The 17,853-nt window shown below is 37.1% G+C and overlaps 2 protein-coding genes across 6 annotated transcripts in view; one reads left to right on the top strand and one right to left on the bottom strand.

Annotated features, from left to right (window-relative positions):
- The window catches only part of AASS (aminoadipate-semialdehyde synthase), a 61,217-nt gene extending 51,425 nt beyond the window's left edge, over positions 1–9,792 (top strand). For both annotated transcript variants that reach the window (XM_020289750.2, XM_076006576.1), the window contains exons 20-24: positions 2,559–2,654; positions 4,570–4,685; positions 5,357–5,445; positions 5,993–6,169; positions 7,383–9,792. In XM_020289750.2, coding sequence (XP_020145339.2) covers positions 2,559–2,654; positions 4,570–4,685; positions 5,357–5,445; positions 5,993–6,169; positions 7,383–7,501 — 597 coding nt within the window. In that variant the 3' untranslated portion in view covers positions 7,502–9,792. The remainder of the gene's footprint in view (positions 1–2,558; positions 2,655–4,569; positions 4,686–5,356; positions 5,446–5,992; positions 6,170–7,382) is intronic.
- A 3,253-nt stretch (positions 9,793–13,045) lies between these two features.
- PTPRZ1 (protein tyrosine phosphatase receptor type Z1) overlaps positions 13,046–17,853 on the bottom strand; it is a 183,634-nt gene continuing 178,826 nt past the window's right edge. For 2 of the 4 annotated variants that reach the window (XM_020289754.2, XM_076006573.1), the window contains 3 exons: positions 16,591–16,733; positions 15,384–15,519; positions 13,046–14,092 (listed from right to left, as the gene is read on the bottom strand). In XM_020289754.2, the coding sequence (XP_020145343.2) occupies positions 13,952–14,092; positions 15,384–15,519; positions 16,591–16,733 (420 nt within the window). In that variant the 3' untranslated portion in view covers positions 13,046–13,951. The remainder of the gene's footprint in view (positions 14,093–15,383; positions 15,520–16,590; positions 16,734–17,853) is intronic. The other 2 variants (XM_076006574.1, XM_076006575.1) reach the window with 1 other exon arrangement.

Below are 17,853 nucleotides of genomic sequence, written 5' to 3'. Positions count from 1 at the left end.
CCTCACTCCTTCCCCTTTATCTGCTCACCCCCCATCCATGGAGTGTCCCCTCCTTTGTGCTCCCACAGCTCTGTGTTTCCCTCTGTGACAGCTCCTATAATATTGTACAGTAGTCAAGTTATCAGTGGTCATGTGCTTTTGCTCATTATGGGCCAGACATTACATTTGACTTACTGACCCTCCTTCTGGGCTGTTGCAGTTCCCTCATGGTGGGGTCTGCATTTTTCATCTACATGGCCTCAGTCCCTGGCACAAGTCTGACACATAGCAGCAGTTTGCTAAATGCTTCTTGATGAATAAATAAATTCATTTCTAGAGGTCAGCATGAAAATATATTTCTGAGTCAAGCAATAGCTCAGAAATCAGTATTTTTGATGTTGGATGAAGGGATCTCTAGCACTTGTAAGACCTTAGAAGCAAGCTAAACAAGCTAGAGGTATTGCTTTTTTGTTTCTCCTTTTAGAAGTATGTTTGCATTGAGTTAGAGCAAACAAATGCAAATTCTTTTTTTAGTAACCTCTGAACAGTATGAACTATGTAGCTTTTTAGAAAAGTGAAAATTACTAGTTGACCACGTTTAACGGTAAAATCTCTGATAGCTACAGGAACTATTTTACATTTTAATAACTTTGCTCCCTGAAATTACTTATCATCTTTCCTCTCTCTCTGTTTCTCTCTCTCTTTGAGCAATAATTGCCACAGCTACAGAGTTTCTTATTTGAGCATTCTCTTGCCATTTGCACAGAGAAGGACTAACCATTATGGTCTTTTTCCTTCATTTCATCTGTCATTCAGAATCTATTTATCCAGCCATTTCTTCTCCTTTAGCAGATTGGAATGCTGGAATGTTGAATAATGGAATAAGGGCATGTACATGAAGGATATGCACACTAATATGATATAGTATAGTATAATAATATAAATATAAAATTTACATCTTTTCTATACCTACAGTCCAACAGCTGAATAAATAATTACCATTTTTTTTGAGACAGTGTCTTGCTCTGTCTCCCAGGCTAACTGCAACCTCAAAATCCTGGGTTTGAGTGATCCTCCTGCCTGGGCCTCCCAAGTAGCTGGAACTACAATGGTGCACCACCACGTCTGGCTAATTTTTCTATTTTTTGTAGAGATGGGGTCTTGTTCTTGCTCAGGCTTGTTTTGAACTCCTGGCCTTAAGTGATTCTCCTGCCTCAGCCTCCAAAAGTGGCAGGATTACAGGTGTAAGCCACTGGTCCACCCAATTAATTACAGTTTGTGCTAATTGCTATGATAGAGGTATGTGGAAAATGCTATGAGAAGAAAGGAGTGTCCACTCCTAAGAGACCCAGAAAATGTGCCACACTGGGTTTTGAGGGAGGAATAAACATTTCACAGGTGAAGAAATATGGACAATATGTTCAAAGCATGGGAGAAGCATGTACAGAGAGCCCTGGTATCTGGGAGGGCATAGCACTTTTGGGGGATAGTGAGAGGTGAAGATGATGATTGGCAAGTCAGGCTGGAGGGGCATATTGTGATGGGTTTTATGTACCGTGTTTCCCCGAAAATAAGACCTACCCATAAAATAAGCCCTAGCAGAATTTCTAAGCATTTATACAATATAAGCCCTACCCCGAAAATAAGACCTAGTGATGGGCGTGGCTATGCCGTGTATCTGCACAACCCATGCATTTCCTCGAGGAGCAGTAAAGAAGATGAGCAGCTATTCTCATCTGCCCCTTGAGAGCTCTATTGCTCAACATGAGAGATTGGGGCCAATGGTTCTAAAGGAAATAGAGTTGCAAGAAATTCAGGATGGAATTCAGGGTTTGGAGAGTTATGATGATGTTCCAGAAGAAGAAGACTTAACTATATTTGAATAAATGTAGAGTGTTGTACCATACTTAAAAAAAATAACACATCCCCTGAAAATAAGGCCTAGGGTGTCTTCTTCAGGAAAAATAAATATAAGACCCTGCCTTATTTTTGGGGGAACACAATAATACACCAAGTACCTCAGGTTTGCCCTACAGACAATGAAGGGCACATGAGGAATTTTTATTACAGTGGTGATATCATCATATCTGCATTTTAGGAAAATCTTCCTGGTTTCTACCTTTTTTCCTGCTCCCTATATGCTTTGGAGTGGTGACTCTTAATCAATAGAATGGATTATCTGCTTTTACGGGGATATTCTTACAAACCTCTCCTTCCATTATAAGAAAGAGCTCAACTGACTGCTGTATCAAATAATATTCTGCTGAACTGACAGCAGGTAACATATGAGGAAATTTACCCTTATGCTGCCAGAAAATACCACGAACATGCTACCCAGAAACAGAAAGAAAGACCCAAATTTTACAAGGTCTCTTACATAAATCAATGAAATAATTAAGACATTATTGATCTCATTTTAAGCTTGGAAGTGAGTCTATCTATATCGGCAATACAAATGACTATTGGCAACCTGTTTTCTAAATTAATTACAAAGATAGTTCTCTTTTTTCAAAAAAGCTTTGCTATTTTTTCCTTTGAAGAGAAAATTTTCCTAGACTGTTTATTAATTCTTGTTTCAGGGATATGCCAAAGCTTTGAATGGATTTGTAAAATTGGGTCTTATAAGCAAAGAAGCATTGCCCATCCTTCGACCTGAGGCCAACCCTCTCACCTGGGTGAGTGACTCCAGAATTCTGTGCTGTTTGCTCCTCTTCAGAAATGCCTTTTGAAATCGTCAGGGATGAACTCTGCTTTGCACCAACAAGAATACTCTTTCTGTAGCTCACATGCAGGAAGATAAATCCTAACCCAAAAGTTCCTTTTGTGACACTGTTATGGGAAGATGGAGAGGGCATGGAGCTCACACATCAGGCCTGTTGCCTGCAGCAACTAATACAATTTGATCACTCGCTGAACTCTGAGATGTACTTGCTCTCTGCACTGGGCTCTGAGCTCTTCCAATTGTCTAAGTGGTGTCCCAGTGACAAGAGTCACTTGGGCCTCTTGAAAATGATAATCCAGGAGAGATGCCCATGTATCACTGAACTGGATTCCCAACCTTCAAATCTCATCTGTCCTGTTTAGAACTATGAGTAATTTAAGTTCCAGTTACTGAGTATGTGCCTTTCTCTGTGTTGTACCAAAATCTTAGGGTCTCAGCATTGGAAGGCTTTGGAGGCTTGGAACTGAATATAAAGTAGAGCTTCTGCTCACTGCCAGAAATTAACTCATTATCAGCTGGTCATTCAATTTAAACTAGTGTGCCCATAATCCAATGGAAATGTCAGAAATGTATATAAGGAGAAAAGGACCAATATTACAAATACCATTAAATTTCAAAACAAAACAAAAAAAACTTTGGTATTCTTGCTAGCCAGTTGCTTTTAAATTCAGTTTTTTTGTGTATCTGTGAACCTTTCCCATCTAAGTTTTATCTTTTGTAAGTTTACTTGTTGGATAGGAGTGAATAAATATCTGCAGAGAGAATCGGGTTGAGGCAGCTGGCTTGCAAAGGTTGGGGCATGCATCATTAGGGGTGGTCCCAGTATCCTGGTAGCTATAGTCTAAAACAGCTTGACAAACTTTTTTTGTAAAGGACCAGAGAGTAAATATTTTAGCCTTTATGGGCCATACAGTCTCTGTCAGAACTACTCAGTTCTTCTATAGACAATATATAAACTGACAAGCATGACTGTGTTCCATAAAACCTTCTTTTTTAATGTTGCTCAGGCTATATAGTGCAGTGGCATGATCAGGGCTCACTGCAAACTCCAATTCCTAGGCTCAAATGATCCTTCTGTCTCTGTATCCCAAGTAGCTAGGACTGCAAGTGTGTGCCACCACACTTGGCTAATTTTTAAAATTTTTGTAGAGATGGGGTTTTGCTATGTTGCCCAGGCTGGTTTTGAACTCCTGGGCTCAAGTGATCCTCCTACTTCCGCCTCTCAAAGTTTTGGGATTACAGGTGTGAGCCATCACTTCCAGGCTGATAAAACTTTTATTTAGTGTTTAATAAAAAGGTGGTAAACCAAAGTTGGCCTGTGAACCAGTTTGTTCACTCCTGATCTAGGGCATAACTTTTTTGGGGGAGCCTAGAAAACGTCTTGCTTAGAAAGTAGAAAAAGATATGGCCACTGTTTAAGTGTTCTTGTTTGAGGTTTTATTACCTGCAAGGTCTTTCTCTTCAACCTACAAAAGAACTCTGGTTGCTACTGGCAACCACAGCAGTAAGGTAAGTCTTTTCTATTTTATCCTGGCCAAGATTGACTGCCAGAGGGTGAGAGGAGAAGGGGTAAAAAAAGTGATGGAGAGGATACACAAGGCAGGAAGTGTGCCGGCAAATATAGTGCCACCTGTTTAGTATTGAGTTAACCCATTTTCATTGCTGAAATATCCTAGAATACTGTGCACTTACTGGTGTGTAGGTGTGCAGACATGTGTGTATGCATGTGTATGTCTATGTGCTGCAATTTGCTATTGCTAATTGCTTCTAGTTTAAGAATGTGAGGTGCCTTTGAAGTGACTTTATCAGTTAATTTGGTTTTTATTTTATTAGAGACTTAGAATTTTTATCTCTGTTTTTCTAATCAGAAAGAACTCATCTGCAACCTAGTAGGGATTTCACCCACCTCCGAGCATGATGTGCTTAAGGAAGCTATTCTTAAGAAACTAGGAGGGGACAATGTGCAGCTGGAGGCTGCTGAAAGGTAGGTGCCCACTATTCAACTCAGAGCAAAATATATCGGATCAATGATTGTTTAGTCCTTTCTAGTCAAAGAAAGGTCGAGATAGAACCAAATATGTTACATTTGTCTTTGATTAATTTGTTGCTCTAATGTTGACCTGTTGTAGAAAGATTACCATGTTCTATGTTCATATGGGGATAAAACATAGATAAAGAGAGGAATCAACAACAATTATAACTTGAGAAATACTTATTTTTGAAACACTTTACCACTCAGTTCCGAAGCAAAGTGGGATATCTTTGCTTTCCTGTAGGAGATTCTTTGAGTATTCAGAGAATATGACTTTAAAGCATTCATTCACATGACTGCTGTGCATCATGCTGCTATACCTTGTATGGGAGAAAGAACCTGCAAATTAATCTCATAAAGAACTTTGTAGAAACATGGTCTTACAAGGCGCCTTCTCTGCCCTGCTCCAGGGAGCAGCGCCTGGGGAAATCTGGAGAAGATTCTGAAGGTTAAACCACTACTAATGTTATTGTTACTTCACAGTTTGGGAGAGTCCTACAACTTGGGCTGTCATCTTGTGATTTCCCCCTTTCAAAATAAAATTCAAGGAGTTACCTCTGCTTCCCACAAATGAGAACGTGTGTAGGACTTGAACTAATGTAGCCATTTCTTGTGCTTTTCAGGTTGGGCTTACTTGGGGATGAACACGTCCCCCAGGCAGCGTCCATTGTGGATGCCCTCTCCAAGCATTTGGTCATGAAACTTTCCTATGGTAGGCCATGGTGTCTTAGCTAAGTATCTCTAAAGGAGAATTATAAAATAGAGTAACTGAAGCCAGAGAATTAGATTGGAGGGTTGGAGCCAGGCAGTGGGAATGGGAAGGTAGGATAGAGAGAAAGGGCACTTGGACTGTTTTCCAGAAGGAAAAATATGAGAATTATTAGGAAAGACTAAACTTGGATAATATGGGAAAGGAAAACAATTAGTTTTGTTTTTAATTTTTAATGCATTAGGGATATGCTGAAGGAGCATTTTTGAGAGCAAAGTGTGTGGCCACTACAGCGGTAAACTTCGTGTCTGTAGATAGGCTATAGTGATACTGACCTGGACAAAAGAATGTGATCAGAGTTATAAGTTCTTTGAATATTTACTTGGTCTTTGGGCTAAATGGCAATAAAGATCACTACAGATCATTGTCAGGTGACCATATATAAGGGGAAGGGAAACTTGTGAGAGCAGAAGGGTAGGAACAGGAGATGATATACAATATTTGAGTTGTAATGACAGTGGCATTTTAAAATGTCTTTATTTATTTTAAGGACCTGAAGAAAAAGATATGATTGTGATGAGAGACTGCTTTGGAATCAGACATCCTTCTGGACATTTGGAAAATAAAATCATTGATCTTGTGGTTTATGGGGATGTCAATGGCTTTTCAGCCATGGCTAAAACAGTGGGGTTTCCCACTGCCATGGCAGCCAAAATGTTGCTTTATGGTAAGTTCCATTTATTTGAGGACTGAGTTTGTCTTCATGTTACCTCCACATCATTCTTTGCCTAAACATCAAGTGATTATTCTAGAGCATAACACTGGTCTTAACTAAAGTGAGCCATCTTAGAAGCTCCCAGCACTGGCTGACTGGAAGGTGCCCTGTGGTAAGATATATGGACTTTGGAGTTAGCCTTGATTTCTGTCCCAGCTCAGTCATGAGATAGCTGAGTTTTGGGGTGCAAGGTACTCAGCACCTCTAAATCAGAGTTTCCTCATCTTTAAAGTGGATATTGTCATCCCTAATTCACCTAAGTGAAATAACACATAGCCTAGTTACCATATAGGGGTCCCCAGGGAGTATTAATTCCTTTCCTTTCTTTCCTTGATTTTTACTATTTTGGGAGTGGTAGTTCTGAAATAGCAGAGGATATTCACTCTGGATCCTCAAGAATATGGACCAAGTTTTAATAATCTTCAATATCTCAGTGTAGTATCAGTACTCAATAATTAATTTAGACTAACTGAATTCAAATTTCAACTCTCCATTCTCCCCTAAGATCACATATATGCTCAATAAGCATTGCCTCAGAAATATAATACCCTGTTTGGCCCTTGAGGAAGAATGAGGGGAGTAGAAAACATCAAAGCATATAAAAGTGAAATAATGAGAAAACATATCTATAGTAGCATCTCAGCTAATGTCAAATTAAATGACCTATGTATTGAAGAACCTGAGTGAAGTGGTAAGAAATGGGGGTCATTGTGGCCTTTAAGGAAAGTGCCCAGATTTCAGCCTAAGAGGTGCCTGGGCCCAAATAATCAAATTGGCTTCAATTTATTCTGTTGGTATTATGCTTTTTTAAAAAAATGATATGGTCAAATTAAGCAGACCAGTCAGGCTAAATTTACTTTCTCACTTTACTCTCCTATCATCTTGGCAGTAATTGATGCAGTTAAATGTACAAATTCTGACACTGTCGCTAAGTCCAGCTGTGCTTTTAGTAAAAAAATTAACCCTTTTTGTTATAGAATGTTACTAAGTAATAATTTAGTAGGGGATATTTAAGCAGCTATTTAAAAATGCCTAGGCCTCCAACAATTCACTGACTTTGAGTTTACTGCTGGGCTGATAACCTTCTTGGCTGTAGACTCTTGCTGAGGAAATTAACCTTGAACACCATTTTTAAAATGGTAATTACACATTTGCTTTCTTGCAGGTGAGATTGAAGCCAAAGGCCTGATGGGTCCCTTTTCAAAGGAGATCTATGGACCAATATTGGAGCGAATTAAAGCAGAAGGCATTGTATATACGACACAGAGCACAATCAAACAGTAACTGGGAATTATATTTTGTTTTTATCTTCCCAGGCAACACAGTTCTGAACATTTATTGTGACAAGCATGCTTGCTAATGTGCTATTTTAAAGTATAAATGTAATATGTTTTGATTAAGCTAATACAGTGGTGTTTTTGAAATTTAAATCTCTATTTTAGTATGAAAACATTTGGAACAGGAGATGTCAGTCATTACCAGAGAATTTTAATAATTCTACCTTGTATTTTTTATATATATGTAAAAGTCACGATCATACTATTTGTTAATTTATTGTGCCACTTTTTTCTTATAAGAACATATTTTTCTACAATCAGCAGATGAAGCTTTAGTTTTTTAGTCAGAAAAACTTTCCGCATATAGCTATATTTTTGTATTTTTCAAATAAATTCAGTTAAGTAACTTTAGATTACCTATTTACAAACCTTTGCAAAAGTGCTATTTTATGGCCTGTTTGTGAAGTTATGATTTATTTCATAAATGTTACTCCTTATAGTTTTTTTCTTGAGTATTTGGAAAGGAGAATAGTTAAGATTAAATCACAATCTGTATTATCACCTCATTAGGTACAGAAAAAAGTATTTAACAAAATCCAACACCTTTTCTTAATGAAAAACACTCAACAAACAGGGAATAAAAGGAAACTTCCCAACCTGATAAAGGGCATCTATGGAAAACCCACAGCTAGCACAGTACTTAATACTTAAAGACTAAATTATTTCCCCCTGAGATCAGAAAAAAGACAAAGATGTCTGCTCTATCTACTTCTATATTTGTACAGGAGGGTTGAGCTAGGGAAATTAGGCAAGAAAATGAAATAAAAGGCATCTAGATTGGTAAGGAAGAAGTAAACTCTATTTGCAGATGATATTATTTTTATGCATAGAAATTCAAAGGAAATCCATAGAAAATCCAAAGACATACTCTAAAAACTCCCAAGAACCCGATTAGACCTAATAAATGAATTCAGCAAAGTGACAAGATACATGATTAACATACAGGAATTGATTATCTTTTTGTAAAGTATTAATGAATGAGCCAAAAATAATATTAAGAAAACAATTCAATTTTCAACAGCATTAAAAAGAATAAAATGGTAATAAGATTGAAAGTGCTGAAATGTTGTTTACATTTATGGTCAATTGACTTTTGAAAAAGGTGCTAAGGTGATTGATTCCATGGGGGTTGGAAATAGCCTGTTTCACTAAATGGTGTTGGAAACCTGGATATCCACATGCAACATAATGAAGTTGGAACCCTACCTCCTACCACATATAAAAATTAAATTTAAGAGCTAATACTGTAAACATTTTAGAAGAAAACTTAGGTGTAAATTTTCATGATCTTGGATTAGGCAATGGTTAAATAAATAACACCAAAAACACAAAAATAGATAAATTGAACATCATCAAAATTAAAAACTTTTATGCTTCCAAGGACACCTTCAAAAAAAGCAAAACACAACCTATAGAATGAGAGAAAAATTTTGTAAATCATATATCAACAAAAGGACTTGTATCTAGAATATATAATAAATTCTTATAACAATAATAAAAAGACAAATAACCCAATTTAAAAAGTGAACAAAGGATCTGAATTGACAGTTCTCCAAAAGATGATATACAAAAGACCAATAAACACATAAAAAGAATTTCAACATTATTAGCCATCAGAGAAATGCAAATCAAATCCATAATGAGATACAACTTTATACCCATTAGAATGGCTATACTAATAAAGTTAATAACAAATGTTGGTGAGGCTGCAGAGAAATTGGAACTCTCATACACTGCTGGTGGATATCCAAGAGAAATTAAAACAAATGTCCACATAAATACTTGTGCACAAATGTTCATTGCAGCATTATTTGTAATAGCCCAAAATTGAAACAGCCTAACTGTCCCACCAACTAATGAATACACAAAATGTGGTATATCCATACAATGGAATATTATTCAGCAATAAAAAGAAGTGAAGTATATTGATACACACTATGAAATGGTTGAACATTGAAAACATGCTAAGTGAAGAAAGCCAGACACAAAAGGTCACATATTATATGATTTTATTTATACGAAATGACCAAAACAGGCAAATACATTTATGTTTATATATATACAATGGAATTACAACTCCATATATATATATGGAGTTGATTGTGTTAATGGTAGCACAATCTCTAAATATACTAAAAAACCACTGAATTGTATACTTTGAATGTATGAACTGTGTGGTATGTAAATTACATCTCAAGTTGTTTAAAGATTAAATTACAAATAAAATTTGTTTATTTACTTCTTGGGGAAAACTTCTTGCCTTTAGAAATATAAATTAAGCACCTGTTTGACCTTCACAGACTGTGCTCATAACCTGGCATATAAAACTAATTCTCTCCTTGAAATAAGCAGGTACTACAATGGAATAAAGATAGTTGAGAAAACATCTTCTGTGCTATTTGAAAAATATCAAAATTGGCCGGGCACGGTGGCTCACGCCTGTAATCCCAGCTCTCTAGGAGGCCAAGGCGGGCGTATTGCTTGAGGTCAGGAATTCGAAACCAGCCTGAGCAAGAGCGAGACTCCGTCTCTATTATAAATAGAAAGAAATTAATTGGCCAGCTAAAAATATACAGAAAAAAATTAGCCAGTCCTGGTGGCGCATGCCTTTAGTCCCAGCTACTCGGGAGGCTGAGGCAGCAGGATCGCTTGAGCCCAGGAGTTTGAGGTTGCTGTGAGCTAGGCTGACGCCACAGCACTCACTCTAGCCTGGGCAACAGAGTGACACTCTGTCTCAAAAAAAAAAAAAAAAAAAGTATCAAAATTGATTAAGGCCTGAACCCATGAGTTGAACAATAGGACACTACTACTTTGCTGGTGGAAGTGTCAACTGAACAACTTTTTTGGAAAGCAAAAAAGTAGTAAGTCACATAAAGTTCATACAATCTGCTCCCCAAATAACACAGGAATTGATCCTAAGGAACAATCCTAAACATGGTAAAAGCTTTTTACATGAAGAAATGTTTAACATAGTATTATAAAAGGGAGAATCTGAAAGAGCCTAAACAGCTAACATTAGGAAAATGATCATCAGATTCACGGTGTATCTACAAGAGCAGGGTTTCTCTGTCTTGGCACTATCAACATTTTGTGGTGGGTGATTCTTTGTTTTAAGGGCTGTCCTGTGCACTGTGGGATGTGTAGCAGCATCTCTGGCTTCTATCCAGTAGTTGTCCCATCTTCCTGCCCAGTTATGATAACCAAAAATGTCTCCAGACATTGCCAGATTTCCCTTGGGGAACAATATTGTCCCCAGTTTAAAACTGCTATACTGGATGCAAATATTATATAGCCTTCACAATAATAAGCTTATAAAGTATATATAATAAAAATGCCTATATAACAAAAAGCAGAATAAAAACATAGTCACAATGAAGCCACAATTATGTAATAAAACAATATATGGATAAAAGCTGTGAATGTATTTAAAACCAGGAATGAAATTTTGGTAATGGATGGAAATAATTAGGTGAGATGTACCTGACTGACTTTGCTGGCTTCATTTATATCCCTGTCTCATAATTGATTGTTGTCTCAGAGTTAAGGTCAAGAAATGAGGTAAGATTGCTGTATCTGACAGGAATTTCCTTTTTAATCTGTTTCAGAATACATTTATTTAAAATTTGTGTAAAAATGCTTAACTATCATGCATGCTACTGCATAATTATTTTCTCCTGGGCAAGATTCTGCAAGGAACATCACAATAAATGACCTTAAAGGAAAAAAAAAATCTGTATGCCTTCAAAGGCTGCTTGTTCCTGGGACAAAAAATAAGGGAAAAATAGATAAAATAATTATCGTGACATGTACTCCTGTTCAGGTCAGCTTGCAGGTGGTGATAAAACAAAACTGTTAAAGGATGGGGCGATAAGGTTAGAACAGCAACCAAGGCATTCAAAATTAACCTTTTTTCCTTCTGCCCTAGGAGGGTGAGAAAGAAGCACATTAATTATTTTTGTACCCTTGAAAAGTGCTTATCAACATTTTGGAATCTGTGGCATGCTACTATTTGTTTGACTTTTTTGGGAGGGTCTATTTCATATCTCTCATAACTATTGCTGTAAAAGGAAATCTCTCGTAAAAAGAAAAGTTAATTAATTTTAGCTCTATTTTAAGGATTTGGTGAAAATTTCCTGATAATTGCTTGAGGAAACTGTAGGCTCTTGGAAATGCTGTTTCTATAGTGCATGGTTCTCCAACTTTAGCATGCATTAGATTTCTGGGCCCTACCCCCAGAGTTTGATATAGTAGGTCTGGGATCAGAATCTAGGGTTTGCATCTCCAACAGATTCCCAGGTTTTGCTGATACTTTTGGTCTGGGAAGCACACTTTGAAAACCATTGATTTAAACAAAACTTCTCTGTCTTTCCTCTCTGGCCCCTGAGCTGGGCATTCTTGCAGATCAGCAGTCTCTTTATTAACAGAATTAATCTCTTGTCTTATTAGGCAGTACTACAAAACACCTGGCTGAGGCAGGGGACTGCTTCAAGTATTAAAGTCTGCTTGTTACTAATGATTCCGTTTTCCTGCACTTCAGTTCCACACAGCTCTTAGATCCCAACAATTTACACTATCATGAGATCTCTTACCTTTTTCCACTTTGGGATTTATGACTTCCTGGTTCTTGTCTGTCTACTCTGTTTCCAATTCCCTACTTGGCTTGACCTTTGATTATATTGGAGACTTTTCTTGGCAAATCTGCCTGCTTCTAATTCTCAGCTTGTTTCTAAGCCAAAGGTTCACAACATTTCTTGGTACATGATGCCCTTAGTTTCTCAGTAACATTTTCATAATTCTTTTAGTCCATTTGGGCTGCTGTAATAAAATACCATAAATAGGATAGCTTACAAACAACAGAAATATATCTCTCACAGTCTGGAGGGGGAAAAAGTCCAACATCAAGGTGCTGGCAGATTTTATGTCTTGTAAGGGCTTATCTCCTTATGAACGATTGTCTTCTCATTGTAATCTCACATGGTGAAATGACAGAGGGGTCTTTCTCAGGTCTGTCTGTCTGTCTCTCTTAGTGTTTTTTTTTTATAGAGACAGTATTTTGCTGTGTTGCTCAGGCTGGTCTCAAACTCCTGGCCTCAGTGATCTTCCTGCCTCAGCCTCCCAAAGTGCTAGGATTACAGGTGTGAGTCATTGTGCTTGTTCAGCCCTCTTTTTTAAGGACACTAATCTCATTCATGAGAGCTACTTCCCAAAGGCCCCACCTCCTGATATCATTACCTTGAGGGTGAGGGTATGAATTTTAGAGGGACATAAACATTTAGGCCCCAGAACTCACCTAAGCCAAAAGTAATACATAATGGTTCTGTTTATTAAGTAGTTAGGTCCAAATAATTTGATCGTAGAAGTTTGTGCAGTGTCAGCACATGTTGCTTGCTGTGAAGTCCTTACAAATGTAAGATTTTATGACTTCCCTGTGTGCCTCAGTGCACAGTTGGGGACTATAGCTCTACACATTGTCCCATTCCACTATTTTTTTTTTTTTTGCTTCCATCATCTTAGTGGGACCCATGTCCACAGTTTTCTGCCACACATGCGTCAGCACAACCCTCCACAAGCAAAGACAAATTGATGGCAATATTTATATTTATTCTTGCAATTCCTCGGATAAAAACCATTTGAACAATGTTTGGTAAGGTGTTATTCTCATAAAAACATCTTTTAAAACAAATGAATTTCTATTTTTCACAAAAGTTAAAATTACATGCTGAAACAGAGTTAATCACTTAGATAACACAATACAATATCAGAAGACTTGTAGAGTAAGAATAGATAATGAACTACATCATTAAACTAAACAATTACACAGAACTAGAAAACTGACTCAGTAGTAAAATATAAAATCTACAATTATAAATATAAATTTGGTCCATGGAGACACTAGAGCAGTATTTACAGTAAGTATCAGATTATTTCTACTTTAGGTGAAGACTACAGTTGTAAAATGCTGCATATCATAGGGAGCAGTATTTTATTTACAGTCTACTATATTAAAAGTTATAATTCTAGTAAATCTGATGATGGCTACAAATACAGCTAAAAATTTGACACTAAAAACAAACGTTTTGTGTAGTTGGGAATTCCTAATACCGATACATTGAAATTTCCTGTTAAAATCAATACAGAAAAAAGTACCACAAGTCCATTCTTAGAAATACTGTAAAATTCAATCATTTTAGTTCAAACATAAGAAGTGAATTACAAGAAGTCTTGCAAAAAGGCACACATTGTTAATGACGTAAATTTGGCAGCAGAATCCTATGTCATGTAAGTTACTGTCAGGTGATGGGAAGTAAACAGATAACAGAACTAGACTGATTTTCCTGTGTAATTTTAGAAAGAGGAAAGCAAAGCTCAGATGTGGGCTCCCACACCCCTTTCTGTGTTAAACTAAAGACTCTAAGCTCTCAGCAATATTTCCATCAGCTAATGCCGCACCGTTACTGTCCAGAGAGGTGGATGGATTCTCTTCCTGTCTTGTGCTCACAAGGCTGAGGACCACTTTGTAGAGAAACTGATACTGCTCCTAGAGAACAGAAAATGGGAGGTCATGCACAGGAAGCTTAGGTCATAAATTTGTCAAAAGCAAGAATATTTTTAGATATACTTCGGCACTATTCGCAGAAGGGCATTGTGTTAAGGTCTTTGTATTCTCAACAGAAGTACACAATCTATGTTAATGTCCCTTCTGATTACATTAAGGTAACTTTTCAATTAGAGAACATTCATTGACCTAGAATATTGCCCACATACATTTGCCAGTGATAAGCACTTCATTCTTATTTGTCTACTCCATGAAATCTGATGGTTATGTGGCAGGGTTCCGTTAACTTATGGGGAAACCCTTTGGCATTAGGCACCTGTAACCCATCCAAAATAAGCTTCTTATTCATTCTCGAGTTGTTACGAAATCCACTGGGTCTGTCTATTTATGGAGAGATCTCAGAAATGACAGCGCTGCCAGCCCAGGGACCCACATAGAATGCAGTCCTTTCTCAAGACCCACTGTTTACCAGGAAGAAGAATTTCACAGTCTATAAGCCTGATTGGTCCTATGCTCTGCTTTGAGTAAAGGTGACTGTGTGCTCTGCTGTGGTCTCAGAGTATTGATTCATTGAAGAATGATGCAGTTTTTCTCTTACAGATGCCATCCCAGACAGTTTGGGGAGAGGCAGCAGCAAAGAACCCAAGCCAGTTTATTAGCACCATAGTGGAAAACCATTAGGACCATATGTGATCCAGTGCATCATTAAATGTATTTGTGAAATTCGCATCTCCAGAAATAAATTTCATCCAGGACAAGCTTAATATGACACAACTGGCTTGAATGAGATTTTTAAATATGGTTTTCTTTGAAGTGCATATGTGCAAGGATTACCTTGATGTCCCATCAACTGATTTGGGCTGGAGTTTTGAAGATGGACCTTATACATGCATACATATGTAGACCAATGAGCTAAAGGTGAGCGTATAACTTGTACATTCACCCAAGCATCTCATTGGGGTATTTACACTAATACCCCAATTTACACTAAGTTCCCTGTTGTGTAAAAAGTCACACATGAGATTTAAAATTTTTTAAACTTTCAATTTTCTGGAAGATAAACTTTAAATATTGCTTGGTTGTTGGTTTGGTTCCAAGGACTTGTAATTCAGCTTGAAACTACATGCTAATGTTATCAGTCAATATGATCTTTCATGATACATGACAAAGTAGCCTTTAGGAAGGAAGTAGTACTTTAAAAGAAAAAAATAATAGTGAAAATTTTCTAATTTTTCAAATAGTGAAAATTTGGGTTCACTGCTTTATTACTTACAATGTCAGCAAAGACTCCTGGCCTCATCAAATTGATCATCTTGGCTACCTGGTAAACATCCATGGAATTTTCTTTTTCTAGTTGGTGCATAAGGGTTGTCAGAGCACAGAAAGTTCCTGCGGTCACTCCTCCGTGCCTTGTAGCAAAGGAAAGGGACAAAGATTCCATTCAGCTGCATCAAACGCTCACATGTAGAATTCACAGAGCAACTAGCCTTGACAACTTTGCAGTAAAAACAGTTAATTTTAATTGTCTCTCTTTACTGTCTTATGCTTAAAACTATGGTTTAATTTGAAACATTGCCAAATATTCAGATTAATAATGGCATGCTTTATATAAGTTTAATATTTGCTTATTTTTTATACTATGAAAGGGGCTGACGTTAAATAAAAAATGACATAGACACATACTTATGTATCATATACAATATGTATACAATTCAAGCATATGCATTTTTTGTTTATAAAAGAGGCCTGGAAAGGTTTATTGGATAAAGACTCCTATTTCTGATAAATAAAAATCATAGCAATTTGACCCTTGTCTCAGGAGATCAATGACTGAAAAATGTCTCTCTGGTTAGCTCCTGTAAAATTCCAGTGGCCAAGCACTAACTCATCACACAAAGTGCTCTCAGTATAAAAATGCAAGATCAGATTCCTATGATCATGAATTCATCTTCAGCTTTCAACACTGGCTTCAAATGAAGTAAAAAAAACAATGTTCTATGTTAACTTTGCTGATAAGAAGCTGATAATCACCATGGCTGAATCATCACAGTTAGTCCAAAGCATTAGGTTAGTCTGAACACAGTAGAAATATACATAGACCCAGAGAATGCTCAGGTTTTTTTCTTTTTTTTTTTTGAAACAGAGCCTCACTCTGGCACCTGGATTATAGTGCTGTGACATCAGCCTAGGTCACAGCAACCTCAAACTCCTGGGCTCAAGCAATCCTTCTGCCTCAGCCTCCTCAGTAGCTGGGACTACAGGCATGCACAACCATGGCCGGCTAATTTTTTCTGTATATTTTTAGCTGGCTAATTAATTTCTTTCTATTTTTAGTAGCGAGAGCTCAGGCTAGTCTGGAACTCCTGACCTTGAGCAATCCTCCCGCCTTGGCCTCTCAAGAGTGCTAGGATTATAGGCGTGAGCCACTGCGCCCGGCCAAGAATGCTCAGTTTTGAAACAGTTTAATATGTGGAACTTACTCATCATGAACAATCATGGGTCCATCCCTGTTGGCAGCTTCTTCTTTGATAATACTTATAAGTTCAAAAGTTTTACTAATGGGGCTATCTGGATTTGGCCATTTGGGGCACTGAAAATGCCTCACTTCAAGTACGTAATCATCCTGTAAGAAGAAAGAAAACTTAATGTTTTTAGAAGAATAATATTGGTTTGTGACAGTTTATCATGGGTGGAATAATTGGGGAAAATTAGGAATTACAGTAAGGTAATGAAACTGAATGGCATGCATGAATGAGCATTAGTAGTGGCAGCACGTCTGTCATGGAAGGAAGAAGTAGTTGTGATGCCGCATTTACCATTGCATAGGTTTACTCAGCAGGATTAGAAAGTGTAATTTCTTTTTTTATCCTAAAAATAAACCTTATGTGTGGGTGTATCATATCAATGCCAGTAAACCATGAAACATGTACCAAAGATGTGTCTGCACTACTAAATTTAAATTTTAAAAATAAATCTTCAGTGTTAAAATTTATTTTGAAAATAGCATAAACCTCTTCAAATACCACCAATCCTCAGGCTTACCTAAGGGAAGAATGAAATTGCACAACACAGTGGGAAAAAATACTGGCAAGGAGGTGGAGATCTAGGTCCAACTATGGTCCCAGTTCAGATTCTTGCTTATGTGACTAACCAGACTTTGTGAATGAAGTCTCTTAAACCTGTGACCCCCAGTTCCCAAAAGTGTACTCAATATGCTACATGTAAAAAACAAGTAGAAGAACCTAAATTTTATATGGAAGTGCAAAAGGCTAAAGCAGCCAAGATATTCCTTAAAGAAGAAAAACAAAACAGTGAGTTAGCTCATCTTATATTAATAACTATTATAAGCTGTAAGAATTAAGACACTGCTGTTTTGGCAGGGGGATGGAAAGACAGACCAAGGGAATAACATAAAGATCCTAGAAACAAGCCCATACATATATAGAAACTGGATTTATGACTGAACTGATATTGCTGACCCATAAATGGAGCCGGTACAATGAGCATTACATGGAAAATAACCAAACAGGCCCCTTGTTTACAAAAAAAAACCTAATTCCAGGTGGAACTAAAAAACATTTAGAAAATGATGTAAGAGAGTATCTTCATGATTTCAGGATAAGAAGGGAATTTGCTTAAATACACTAAATGATAGATTTCTTATAAAAGCCAGAAAGGAAAAGATGAATAAATTCATACTGATTAAACTCTACCACAAAAGATCACAAAGAAAGTTAAAAAAG

This window comes from Microcebus murinus, chromosome 9 (assembly GCF_040939455.1).
Source record: "Microcebus murinus isolate Inina chromosome 9, M.murinus_Inina_mat1.0, whole genome shotgun sequence".
Classification (NCBI taxonomy): domain Eukaryota; kingdom Metazoa; phylum Chordata; class Mammalia; order Primates; family Cheirogaleidae; genus Microcebus; species Microcebus murinus.
Note: the sequence above shows the minus strand (reverse complement) of the source record. Positions and strands in the feature narration are given on the sequence as shown.